The sequence below is a fragment of the Quercus suber genome, unplaced genomic scaffold (genome assembly GCF_002906115.3).
Source record: "Quercus suber isolate HL8 unplaced genomic scaffold, Cork oak 2.0 scaffold_2, whole genome shotgun sequence".
NCBI classification, from domain to species: Eukaryota; Viridiplantae; Streptophyta; class Magnoliopsida; order Fagales; family Fagaceae; genus Quercus; species Quercus suber.
The window spans coordinates 2,477,439-2,489,914 of NW_027069469.1; the positions used below are offsets into that span (position 1 = coordinate 2,477,439).

General features: G+C 32.3%; 2 protein-coding genes across 2 annotated transcripts in view; both read left to right on the forward strand.

Moving 5' to 3' along the window:
• The window catches only part of LOC136068943 (12-oxophytodienoate reductase 1-like), a 4,460-nt gene extending 3,262 nt beyond the window's left edge, over nt 1-1,198 (forward strand). Inside the window, exons 2-3 of the mRNA XM_065776871.1 lie at nt 95-271; nt 452-1,198. Coding sequence (XP_065632943.1) covers nt 95-271; nt 452-1,044 — 770 coding nt within the window. The 3' untranslated portion in view covers nt 1,045-1,198. The remainder of the gene's footprint in view (nt 1-94; nt 272-451) is intronic.
• A 3,643-nt stretch (nt 1,199-4,841) lies between these two features.
• LOC111995945 (12-oxophytodienoate reductase 2) lies at nt 4,842-11,421 on the forward strand. Its single transcript, XM_065760693.1, has 5 exons — nt 4,842-4,995; nt 7,368-7,508; nt 7,620-7,750; nt 10,345-10,521; nt 10,687-11,421. Exons 1-5 carry the CDS (start codon nt 4,925-4,927, stop codon nt 11,277-11,279), a joined length of 1,113 nt encoding a protein of 370 aa, XP_065616765.1. The 5' UTR covers nt 4,842-4,924; the 3' UTR covers nt 11,280-11,421.
• The last annotated feature ends 1,055 nt before the right edge of the window (nt 11,422-12,476 follow it).

The following is a 12,476-nucleotide window of genomic DNA, read 5'->3' on the forward strand; positions in this document are numbered from 1 at the left end:
TTTTTTCTAATTCTTCAAGTGGTGATTGATGATGTCTTATCAAACTCATTTGAATTACTTGGATATTTATTTTTCTTTATATTGATGTCTACAGGTTTTCAGCCAAATGGTCAAGCCCCAATTTCTTCCTCTGACAGGCCTTTGACCCCTCAAATTCGAGCTAATGGAATTGACGTTGCAGACTTCACTCCTCCAAGGCGGCTAAGGATAGAGGAAATTCCTCAAATTGTCAATGATTTTAGGCTTGCTGCAAGGAATGCTATTGAAGCTGGTAAGTTCTTTTCATGTGTTTATATAATATAAAAGATATTTGATTGGTCAAATGTACAAGGGAGTGAAGGAATGTACTTTGTACTTGATGAAAGAAAACTGAAAGAACAATGGGGCTCATGGTTACCTTTGTTATTACATATTCCCTTCATTAAAATGTCATTATTTTTCTTATACACAGGCTTTGATGGAGTAGAGATCCATGGGGCGCATGGTTACCTAATTGACCAGTTTATGAAGGATCAAGTGAATGATCGAACGGATCAATATGGTGGATCCCTCGAAAATCGCTGTCGGTTTGCTTTGGAAATAGTTGAAGCTGTTTCTAATGAGATAGGAGCAGACAGGGTTGGAATAAGGCTATCTCCTTTTGCAGACTACATGCAATCCGGAGACTCAAATCCAGAAGCTTTGGGGCTTTACATGGCTGAATCCTTAAACAAATATGAGATTCTTTATTGCCACATGGTTGAGCCAAGAATGAAGACAGTTGGAGAAAAGAGTGAAAGTCCCCATAGTCTTGTGCCAATGAGAAAGGCTTTTAAGGGTAGCTTTTTTGTTGCTGGGGGTTATGACAGGGAAGATGGGAACAAAGCTATTGTTGAAAACCGTGCAGATCTTGTTGTTTATGGTCGTCTGTTTTTAGCTAATCCAGATTTGCCTAAGAGATTTAAGCTCAATGCTTCTCTCAACAAGTACAACAGAGACACATTCTACATCTCTGACCCTGTCCTTGGATACACTGATTATCCATTCCTTGAAGACATTGCTTAGGTTTTCAAGGAGAAGAGTGAAAATAAATTGTCCAAAAACATTGCCATATGTAATTCCTTTCTTGTTTTTAGCGTTTTCATTGTATTGTGTAAGTGCAACAAAAAGATTTGATAGATCTAAATAATTTTGAAGTGGTTATTCTCTTCTAGTGATAGTATTGTTGGTGTTGATTTGCTTATGTGCTAGACTAATCATGATTTTGAAGCATAATTTGTCCATTACAAGCAATGATTCTTTGCTTAACTTGACAACTATGCGTATAGGATTTTAGCTTCAGCTTTAGTTACAAAGGACTCAGTCTCCTTTACTTTTTGGCATAAATAAGGACTGCATCGAACCATTATAAGTGGCTACTCAATTACTTGTGACTAAATTCCAATCTAGTTGTCAACCTTATCTTTCTAAGCTTGAGACCGATTGTGTATAAAATATGTGACATTAAGCACAATCACAAGTGGAGTCTACAAATGGAATTATACACATACACATGATTAGCAAATAGCATTTCCTTAGTTTCTTGGCAACCAAGAAGAATCTAGGAAAAGTTAATTTATGATTAACAATTGGCATCATGAGATTAGCTCTAATGTTTATACATAAGACTTATCACTGGTATGTGTGTTGAATCTGTTGCTGACATGATAACGTGGTTTAAGTAGAACTGTAATGGGTTCTACTTACTCTATTTACTTACTCTTTACTAAATGAAAACGTGAATATACTGTGCAAAGATCAATCAAAACTAACCCCAGAGCTAGCAACATCTTCAGGAACCAATATATCAAAATCTCTGACAAACCATTCTGTACTCATCCCTATTCTGCTAACATATATCGTCCATCTTGAACCAGAGGGACAAACTCAACAGCACTAATCAAGTTAAAGTAGACTAAACTACAAAAGTTCACTAATGTGAATTAGGGAAGCAATTGCTCTGAATTCTAATGGGTTCAGGTTCTTCAGGATACTGGGAGCAGGTCTAGATAAATAATAAATCCAAAGCAAACCTATGATATTTTTCAATTGCATCCAATCTTAAGATTGAAAGTTGCATAGAGTTAGGTTTAGAATTTTTGTACAAAGCTGTAGCACCTCAAGGATGAGTATGGGAGAAAGGACAAACATACAGATGACAAGTTTGCACAGTAGTGCAAAAATTAAGAATAAGTAAGAGAAGATCAGATAGGAGATAGAGGAAGAATTGAAAATTCTTAAGTCTCCTGAGGCCTCTGGGGAGTCTCACCTCAAAGATAACATATAGAAACTTACTGTTAGCAGTAAGGACTTATAATTAGTTGAATTTTCTATGCATAGAAGTACATGATAAAAATTTTGAACGTTCCTAGATGCATAGCACAGAAACATCCATTTACTATGAACATGAACTTAGCATCTAGCCAAATTTTATGTGTCCACATTCGCATATATCTCCTTTGTGTGTGTGTGTGTGATTTCAACCAGGATTCCATAAAAAAATTTGATAATGGCTAAGTTACAAAATATGGATTTGAGTTTGTCCATAGAAATTTTCAAATTGAAAACGCAAGTTTGGTCTTCTAAAGCCACTATTACTCTATCAAATATGGGGAATTTGATGGAAAGAATTCCAAACTTTTATTTTTTATTTTTTTGAGAAAGGAAAAATGCCAAACTAAAATAATAATAATTAAATAAATAAACAAGTGAGGAATTATATTTAGTAAGCCTAACAATGCCAAAGTGCTCAAAACACAGAGACATGGATAACGATTTTTTTTTTTTTTTTGTTTCATTTAACATTAGATTGCTAAGAATTTTGTTAGTTGCCTAGTTTCAAAACAAAGTGGAAAAGTAGCATCTTGAGTTTTTAAAACTCAAGTTCCGGGTAGAAATCGAGTTTCTAATACTTGAGATCCTGAGTTACAAACATCTGACATGGACTTTTTTCCACATGGAGCCATGTTGAAATCAAGTTTCTAATACTCGATTTGTGATCATATTTCAACCACTTAAGCGTCCAAACTCCAGAACACTCTCACTCTCCTTCACACCCAAACATACAAACCTCAAACCCATGGGCGGAGACAACCGCATCTCATTGGCGGCAAAAAACTCTCGTCTCCTCTCATCGGCGACCTCTCACTCAGCTCTCTCACTGTCTCGCACTGAGGTCAATAGTAAAACACAGTCCCTCTCCTTCTATATTTAATCACAAACATTTGGCAGTTCTCCTATCTTTTATCATTACTCCCATTTATTCATTATCAATGGCATTTCCAGAAGAAAATTGAGTCTTTGCTTTGTAGAACTCGAGTCTTTAAGACTCGAGATCTATGTGGCATAATAGTGCATAATAGTGTCCAACTCAGCAAGTAGGAAGCGAGTCTTTAAGCCTTGAGTTTTATATGGAACTCAAGTTTCTAAAAATCAAGATGCTAGGTTGCAATTATCTTTCAAACAAGTGTTAACTTACTATATTCTATCCCCTTTCTATGCTAGTACCCAAATATCCACCATAGATCACAAATTTGACTCACAAAAATAGTGGACCGCCCAATAAAATAGATAAGACAAAATAGATAAAATAAACTAAAGTATTAAGGTAGTAAGTTAAAAAATAAGGATTCCAACCCATCCACCAACAATCACTAATTATAAATTTATCAACCTATGACGTCTGGTCCTGAGACCAAAATAGACTTTACCAGTTGAGCTAATTATAAATTTATAAGTTCTCATTTTGATATTAATTAATTGTGTCTATGTTTATTAGTCAATTGACAATGTCTAGGAAATATTCTCTCTTTATTCGATTGGTATTTGTATAAATTTAGGGATTTTTTATAAAAAAAATAATTAATAGATCTAAGATTTATTGATCATATTTGATAAATAATGATTTTTAAAGTGATGTTCTGGTTGATTGGGATAATTTTTGTTGTTGTATGGACTAGATGATTTGTTGTTATTTGAACTAATTATGTTGTTCTTGTGGTTATCGCCATCGTCTGAATTATTATTATTTTTTATTTAAAGGGGACTAAAATTATATTACCGGGGCTAAAAATAATTTTCTTTGGCCCAAATTCTAGAAATCTCATAAAACATATATACTCTTAATTTTAAAAATAAAAATCTAGAGGATCCATGGCCCCCTTAGGTGGCTTTGTCCCTCCCTTCCAAAAATAAAATTTTTTTTCCTCAAAAAAGTTGGCAAATTCCAATTTTCTTTCAAAATTAAAAATATGTAGTTCATATTAAGAAAACTATTTATAATTTTTTTTTGGATGTACATACTAATTTACTGCCTTAAGAAGATATAAAAAAATTGTGAACTATTTTATGTCTCAAAGATTGCTCTTTTTTAAGTAAAACAACTTATGACACAACAAATTTAACAATATTTTCATAATAAAATTATGAGTAATAAATAATAAAAATGATTTTTTTCTTGAAATAAAAAATAAAATTAGTGGTGATATGATGTAAAAATAATATACTAAAATCTAAAACACAATCTGTATTCTCAAAATTTTATTTTAATAAAATTATGAAATTTGTTACCGACGTAAAGTGGTGCTATTCATAGAAGCAGAACACATGGTTAATAGGGTCATGGTCAACATTGGTGGCCAAACATTTTTTGAGGGTTCAATGTATGGTATTTCCAAACGTCAGCACAGACATCATTATGAATACCATTTTAAAGCAAACATCATTGTCCAATTGGAACCATCCTGCTAGCTTATTGTGAGACTTTGTTTTTTTTTGGGACACAAATCTATAAATACCCATTTGTGTAACAAGCATTTCATTCGCACTTTTGTCTGAAATCAGGAACAGAAGCAAACTAGCAGAGTACTAGCATTCAACAGGAAAGAATAGAATAGAATCATTGAAAATGGCTGCTAAAGCTCCCACCATTCCTCTTCTTACTCCTTACAAACTGGGCAAGTTCAACCTTTCCCATAGGTATACCAATACACCTCGCAAAGTTCTTTCTTTTTTGTTTTTGTTTTTGTTGTTTAGTATTATCTGAATTGTTAATATGTGTGATGGGTTTTGATTTTTTGTGATTGTGACATATCCCAATTGGGATGATGAATTGTTTTGTTTACAAAGGTTTCAACTTTCAAGAAATTGTAGTTGATTATGGACAAAGTTTAATTATAAAATTAGTTGTAATTACTCAATAAAATAAGCATTATTACATATTTTGAAAATCTAACCGTTGAATTGTATGTTCTTTACACTCTTAATACACATGTCAAATTTTGTGTCAATTGGATATTATATATTATATGATCTATAAGCTTATATTTTATCCATAATTTTAAACTATAAAAGCTAGCAATTTAAACAATTTATTGATGACATAGCCATTGATCTTTAATTTTCCAGAAATTTTGCAAACATTGAGGATATAAGAAGAAGATACAATTCAATGGTAGAATTCTCAAAATTCACCTCTAATAAGAAGATATTGAGTAAGATTATAGCCTTAAGCTATAACTAATTTTATAGCTAAACTTTATCAGTTGATTATTTAGAGCACTAGCATTAGACGTGCCAAATGCCAAAAATTTCGCATTTGGCACACCAAAAAACCTCCCATATCAGATATTCTAAATGTTAAAAAATTTAGCATTAATGAACAATATAATTTCATATTTAGAACCGTAAGGGCATAAAATCTTATATGTGCTAAACATATTTTGGTTTTTTTTTTTTTTTACTTCAATTTCTCTCTCCCATGTCACATCCCAAGTCCTCTCTCCCTTTCTCTCTCTACCTCTCTCTCTTTGTCACATGGGGGCCACAATAAAATATATTTGTTTTGTTAATTTTTTAATACATATGAGGTTTGTTTAAATTATTTTAATGTGATGTAATCTTAAAATAGAAGATGTGATGTAAAGTGTATTGTAAAATAATATGTTAAAATAGATAAAGTAACTTTTTGATATGTCAAATGCTAAAATTTTTAGAGGACCTTATGCTAGTTAGCACTCTTGCCCTTTTGAGCATTTTCTTGTCAGTTCACATCTGTGTTTGTTTTGTGTTTAACCAAGAAATGACACATTTTTTTCAAGAATTCTCTATATTAATCTGCTAAAAGTGTGAGACTTTGCTAATTTTTGATACCGTTAAGATTGATGAACCTCTAAGTAATGTATGTATTTGTAGCTTCATCATGAGCGTGCTGACATTTATTTACAGTTGCTTTGATTATATAAGATATCAATCTATAGTTATGAAATCATTACTCAACAATTTTGGTCTGACTTTTTTCGGGCTGGGGAGGGGAGATGAGACCCTTCAGTTTATCAGTGTTAATGTTGATACCTATGACTACACATTCTGTATGATGAAAAGCAATCCAGTTTGGCTCCCTCATCTATATCCTGCCATAGTACCCAAGTCATTCTTCAAATACTGTATGTTATCATTTGATGATCTTGAAACTACATGTGATTAACAGAACTAATTCACCCTATTCTGGGCATAAAAATTCAGCAAATTAATTGTTCCAAGTTTTTACATGCTTTGTTTTGTTTCTTACTTATCTTTTCTGATATTTTCTTAAAGTAAAACATGGTCATGCATGTATTGCACAAGCCATAAACTAAGTGCCACTCTTTTTTTTCTCAACCAAAAAAAAAAAACTTAGTGCTCTTTGCTGCAGCTTTGTAGGTCTTGGAAAAAGGTAAGCTTATGACATAAACATAGGTTGAAAAGAGAGTTAACACGAATTAAAAACAACGTAGGCCCTGAACTTGAAACTAAGTATTTTCAAATTTCAAGTGCATGGCAAATTAGCAATAAATGATACAGACATTTTCATAGTTAAAGGACCTATAGGATCTTTGAGGTTCTCCTACCCCACTCCAGTACTGCATTTTGTGAAATATGTCTTTAATACTTGACAATATGGTTGTACTTTAAGGATGAACAAACTCTAAAGGAAAAAAATAAGTTGTAGATCAAGTCAAGCATTCTGTCTCTGTCACTCTTTCTCATTTAGGTATTTATTTGTTTACTCACAAGGAAAAGCATTATATTATTTGCAGAGTTTTTCTGATTTTGTGTTTTTCGTTAGCTTCTCAAACCTTATCTCTGCCATAATCATTCAAAAATTTATTGTTTGATTTGGTTTCATTTGTTACTTGCCTTTTTTATTTTATTTTTTAGTATCTATTATATAGAGAAAGGTGCTTAATCGTATTATTCTTCCCGACTTGCTACAGTCAATATATATTTGATTCTTATAGGGTACTACTTTCTTCAGTTTGAAAGATTTCTTACTTGATTTACTCAATTTATCATTTAATTTGTATTTTCAGAGTTGTTTTGGCACCATTGACCAGAAAGAGATCTTATGGCAATGTTCCTCAGCCACATGCTATCTTATATTATTCTCAGAGAACCACCAAAGGTGGTCTACTAATAGCTGAAGCCACTGGAGTTTCTGACACTGCTCAAGGGTAATTAATTTCTTACCATGTTTCCTACTGAAAGACAATCTCCATTTTGAGAGTTCCCTTTCTTGCCTCGAAAATTTTTATGACTTATTAGGTTTCTTTGCTATTGTAAAGGTATCCAGACACACCTGGTATATGGACAAAAGAGCAAGTTGAAGCCTGGAAACCCATCGTAGATGCTGTTCATGCCAAAGGAGGAGTTTTCTTTTGTCAAATTTGGCATGTGGGGAGGGTTTCAAATCAAGGTTTTCCTTTGACTAAGACCACCTTTATATCTTCTCTTCTAATATTGCTTGTAGACAATTGAACTTTTGTAACGGATGGAGAGAGTTGAATGTTTTGTAATATGCTAAATTACAAAGACTTTATGGTAAATGATTCATGAATTGAGTAGATTTGGGTTTTCTATACCATATTGTGTTTACTTAACTATTGAGTTCTGTTGATCCTGAAGGGAGTACTACATGTGATCCTATTTGATAAAGATCAAATTGGATGGAAGTTTTGATTGATTGCTAAAATAACCATGCGTTGGTGCTGTAGAATGCTATTCCTTGCAATGCATAATGACTGTCACATTTGAAAAAAAAAAAATACTTTTTGAGGAAGAGCATTAATTGGCTTCACTCTCATTTTAAAGAGTAAAATTAGCAAAAGTGATGGTCATTGTTGGATATAGGGAGTAAAGGAAATTTATGCAATAATATAATTATTTTGAAAAATTATTGATCTATCAATGTAGTGGTGTTATTTTTTGCATTTCCTACTCTACTATAAATGAATTTTTTTTATTACAAGGGGGCTTTCATGATGATCATTGCCTCAGTGGAAGGGTGGAAGGGGCATCTTGTATTATAAGTCTAATATGTTAATTTCATTTTTTTTAGCATCTAATATATACGTATTAGGTGAAACCCACTGCTTTAACAAAATCGAATTATAGTAGTTGCTTTGACAAAAAGCTAATGGTGTTTTCACTTTGGCTAAAAAGGTTGTTTTATATCACCATTGAATAGAATGTTATTTAGGGTCCATTTGGATTGAGGGGAGAAAGAGGGAGAGTGGAGGGGAGTAGGATACAATTAGTTGAAAATAGGCTAATTTTGGGCCAGGCCTCAACTCCCCCTCTTTCTCTCTTAATCCAAATAGACCAGTAGTTATTTCAGTAGAAAAGGCAAGAGTGGGTGGTTGCATGCAGTGTTATTAAATCCAGCCAGTCGAACTGGTAGCCTAGTGACCTAGCACATAGATTGGTCCAGGTCATCAATTGGATTAGATGTGTATAAGACCCGATCAAAACTAGTAAAACCCAACGGGTTTTAAGCAAATTGTGTGACCCAGCTAGATTTTAATAACCCAGTTGGGTTTGTGAATTGTGTAAAATTACATTAATGGGCCCTCCCCATTAACTTCTTTACTGTTTAATCTATGATAATATGGTAATTTAAATAAGAGAAAACCTAAAGAAGAAACAAATGTATTGTTCTCTCACTTCTTTTCTATTTAATGTATGATAATATGATAATTTTATAACATATCACTTTTCAGTTTCACGTAAGCACTTAACACATAGGTATGAGTATGTTTAATCTATGATAATATGGTAATTTAAATAGGAGAAAACCTAAAGAAGAAACAAATGTATTGTTCTCTCACTTCTTTTCTATTTAATGTATGATAATATGATAATTTTATAACATATCACTTTTCAGTTTCACGTAAGCACTTAACACATAGGTATGAGTATATCAGTATATGTCACATAGTTTATTTCTCAAACCTTCTTTTCTCTTCTCTTTTCTCTTCTTTTGTTTGCGTTGTTTGCATTTAAGTCTTTAACATTTTTTTTTCTCTCTTCTTTTGTTTACATCATTTGAGATTTGCTTCCCCACCCCCCCTAATATCCCAAATTTTAAGACATGAAGCAAGATTTGATTTAGCAAAAACTTTATTGCAAAATGATGACATCCATTTATTTTGCTTGTGAATTTATAAAATTTCTAATGTCATTACTTGGGGAACCTTAATTTTTAATTATAATGGCAAGTTTATTTTAGGCATATGCCTTTTTTTTTTTTTTTTTGTGTTTAATTTACATATTAATGTTATGATTTTAAAAACTTTTACATATATTTATTTATTTAAAAAAAAATTATTTGACCCGTGGTTCGACCGGTGACCCACTAGTTGAACCAGTGGCCTGACTCATAAACCGAGTCAATGTTTGGTTTGGTTTAATAATTATCGTTGCATGCCACTTTTTCAAAAGCATGGTTCTTTTAGTTGGTTGGTCTTTCAAAATCTTTGTACTTTTGTTTTAGATATGCAGACACCACTTGCTCTAAATCAGTTGTCAAAATCATTATTGAGTCCTATATCTATGGTAGTCACAAACATTCAACCACCACTTTTTGGTGCGTTAGACCGCCCTAAGATCATGAGCCTTCCTCCTTTTTTTTTTTTTATAAATGGAATAAGATCATGAAATTTCCTTTTTTGGAGTGGAATATTTATACAATCATGTGAAACACATAATGAAGCTATTATGCCTTCTTGATCCAAAAGAAGCATTAATTTTGTCTCTTATTTATTTTTATTTTTCTTGGGTTTTTCAAATCAATAAAGGTCTTGTCAATTACTTCTTTAGATAAATGTTTTTCTTCGAAGAAAAAAAAATCTTTGCGAAGAAAAGAAAGATCATTTTCTAAGTAATTTAACAGATCATAACTCTCATTTTTCTAATTCTTTAAGCCAATTCTTTAAGTAGTGATTGATGATTTCTTATCAAGCTCATTTGAATTATTCGGATATTTATTTTTCTTTATATTGTTATCTACAGGTTTTCTGCCAAATGGTCAAACCCCACTTTCTTCCTCTGACAGGCCTTTGACCCCTCAAATTCGATCTAATGGAATTGACATTGCAGGCTTCACTCCTCCAAGGCGGCTAAGAATAGAGGAAATTCCTCAAATTGTCAATGATTTTAGACTTGCTGCAAGGAATGCTATTGAAGCTGGTAAGTTCTTTTCATGTATTTTTATAAGATAAATGATATTTGATTGGTCAAATGTACAAGGGAGTGAAGGAGTATACTTTGTACTTTATGAAAGAAAAATGAAGTGGTTACCTTTGTTATTACACAGCTCCTTCATTAAAATGTCATTATTTGTCTTATACACAGGCTTTGATGGAGTAGAGATCCATGGGGCGCATGGTTACCTAATTGACCAGTTTATGAAGGATCAAGTAAATGATCGAACGGATCAATATGGTGGATCCCTCGAAAATCGTTGTCGGTTTGCTCTGGAAATAGTTGAAGCTGTTTCTAATGAGATAGGAGCAGACAGGGTTGGAATAAGGCTATCTCCTTTTGCAGACTACATGGAATCTGGAGACTCAAATCCAAAAACATTGGGCCTTTACATGGTTGAATCCTTAAACAAATATGGTATTCTTTATTGCCACATGGTTGAGCCAAGAATGAAGACAATCGGAGAAAAGTGTGAAAGTCCCCATAGTCTTGTGCCATTGAGAAAGGCTTTTAAGGGTAACTTTTTTGTTGCTGGTGGTTATGACAGGGAAGATGGGAACAAAGCTATTGCTGAAAACCATGCAGATCTTGTTGTTTATGGTCGTCATTTTATAGCCAATCCAGATTTGCCTAAGAGATTTAAGCTTAATGCTCCTCTTAACAAGTACAACAGAGACACATTCTACATCTCTGACCCTGTCCTTGGATACACTGATTATCCATTCCTTGAAGACATTGCTTAGGTTTTCAAGGAGGAGAGTGAAAATAAATTGTCCAAAAACATTGCCTATGTAATTCCTTTCTTGTTTTTAGTGTTTTCATTGTACTATACAAGTGCAACAAAAAGATTTGATATATCTAAATAATTTTGAAGTGGTTATTCTCTTTTAGTGATAATATTTTTGGTGCTGATCTGCTTCTATGCCAGACTAATCATGATTTTGAAGCATAATTTGGCTATTACCAGCAATGATTCTTTACTTAAACTGACAACTATTTGTATAGGATTTTGCCTTCGGCTTTAGCTACAAAGGACTCAGTCTCCTTTACTTTATATTATCCATATTTAGGGCGTGTAGGCTTATTTTCTCACTTCTATTCATAATAAAGTGACTAAATTTCAAACTAGCTGTCAACCTTATCTTTCTAAGCTTAAGACCAATCTATATCTATATATTACTAAAAGCTGAAGCGTAGCATTTAATGTTGTCATGCTCCCATTGAGCCACGTCAGCAGTCATGTCATTATCAATTTTTTTATACAATTTTTTAACATTTAAAGTGAATTAAAAACTCTTTTATATTACAATCAAAATATCATATTTAATTTATCTTATTTTTAATTATTCTTATTTATTATTAAATTTTCAATTCCATTTTAACTTTTCATATCCCCACTACTCTCTCCCTTAACTTTCTTCAACCTTTCTCATTTCATTTCAACTTTTCATATCCCCACTACTCTCAATATTAATATTATTCTATTTTTTATCTTCCTTTATTTTTGACTCTTCTTATTCTTATTCTCATACTATAAAATTTTCATTCTCCCTCTTATTCCATGCATAATTTCTATTTTTTTCACACACAAAAGCCTCTCTCTCTCTCTCTCTCTCTCTCTCTCTCTCTCTCTCTCTCTCTCTCTCTCTCTATATATATATATATATATTTTTTTTTTTTCCTTCAATTTTTGGTATATATATTTTTTAATTTTAGTGTAACAGGTTGACCATCAAAACATACTGATGCAGTATTGAAAGCTCCACCAAATGCATCACAGAAATCAGTTTTAGACTACTAGAAGTCAGTTAATTTGCTAAAATTGGAATTGACAAGTAATCCAGCTTGATACGATTTAGTTTTATATTTTATGTTGTTATCTTTTTTATTCTCATTGGTTGTTAAATGTTATATTATTGCATTATAAAGATAGTATATAA

What these genes read in the sequence shown, in the direction of transcription:
- LOC111995945 (XM_065760693.1), top strand. Translation starts at nt 4,925, where the DNA reads ATGGCTGCTAAAGCTCCCACCATTCCTCTTCTTACTCCTTACAAACTG. An exon ending in AAGTTCAACCTTTCCCATAG is followed by an intron (nt 4,996 to 7,367) that starts GTATACCAATAC and finishes TTGTATTTTCAG; the next exon opens with AGTTGTTTTGGCACCATTGA. An exon ending in GGGGAGGGTTTCAAATCAAG is followed by an intron (nt 7,751 to 10,344) that starts GTTTTCCTTTGA and finishes TGTTATCTACAG; the next exon opens with GTTTTCTGCCAAATGGTCAA.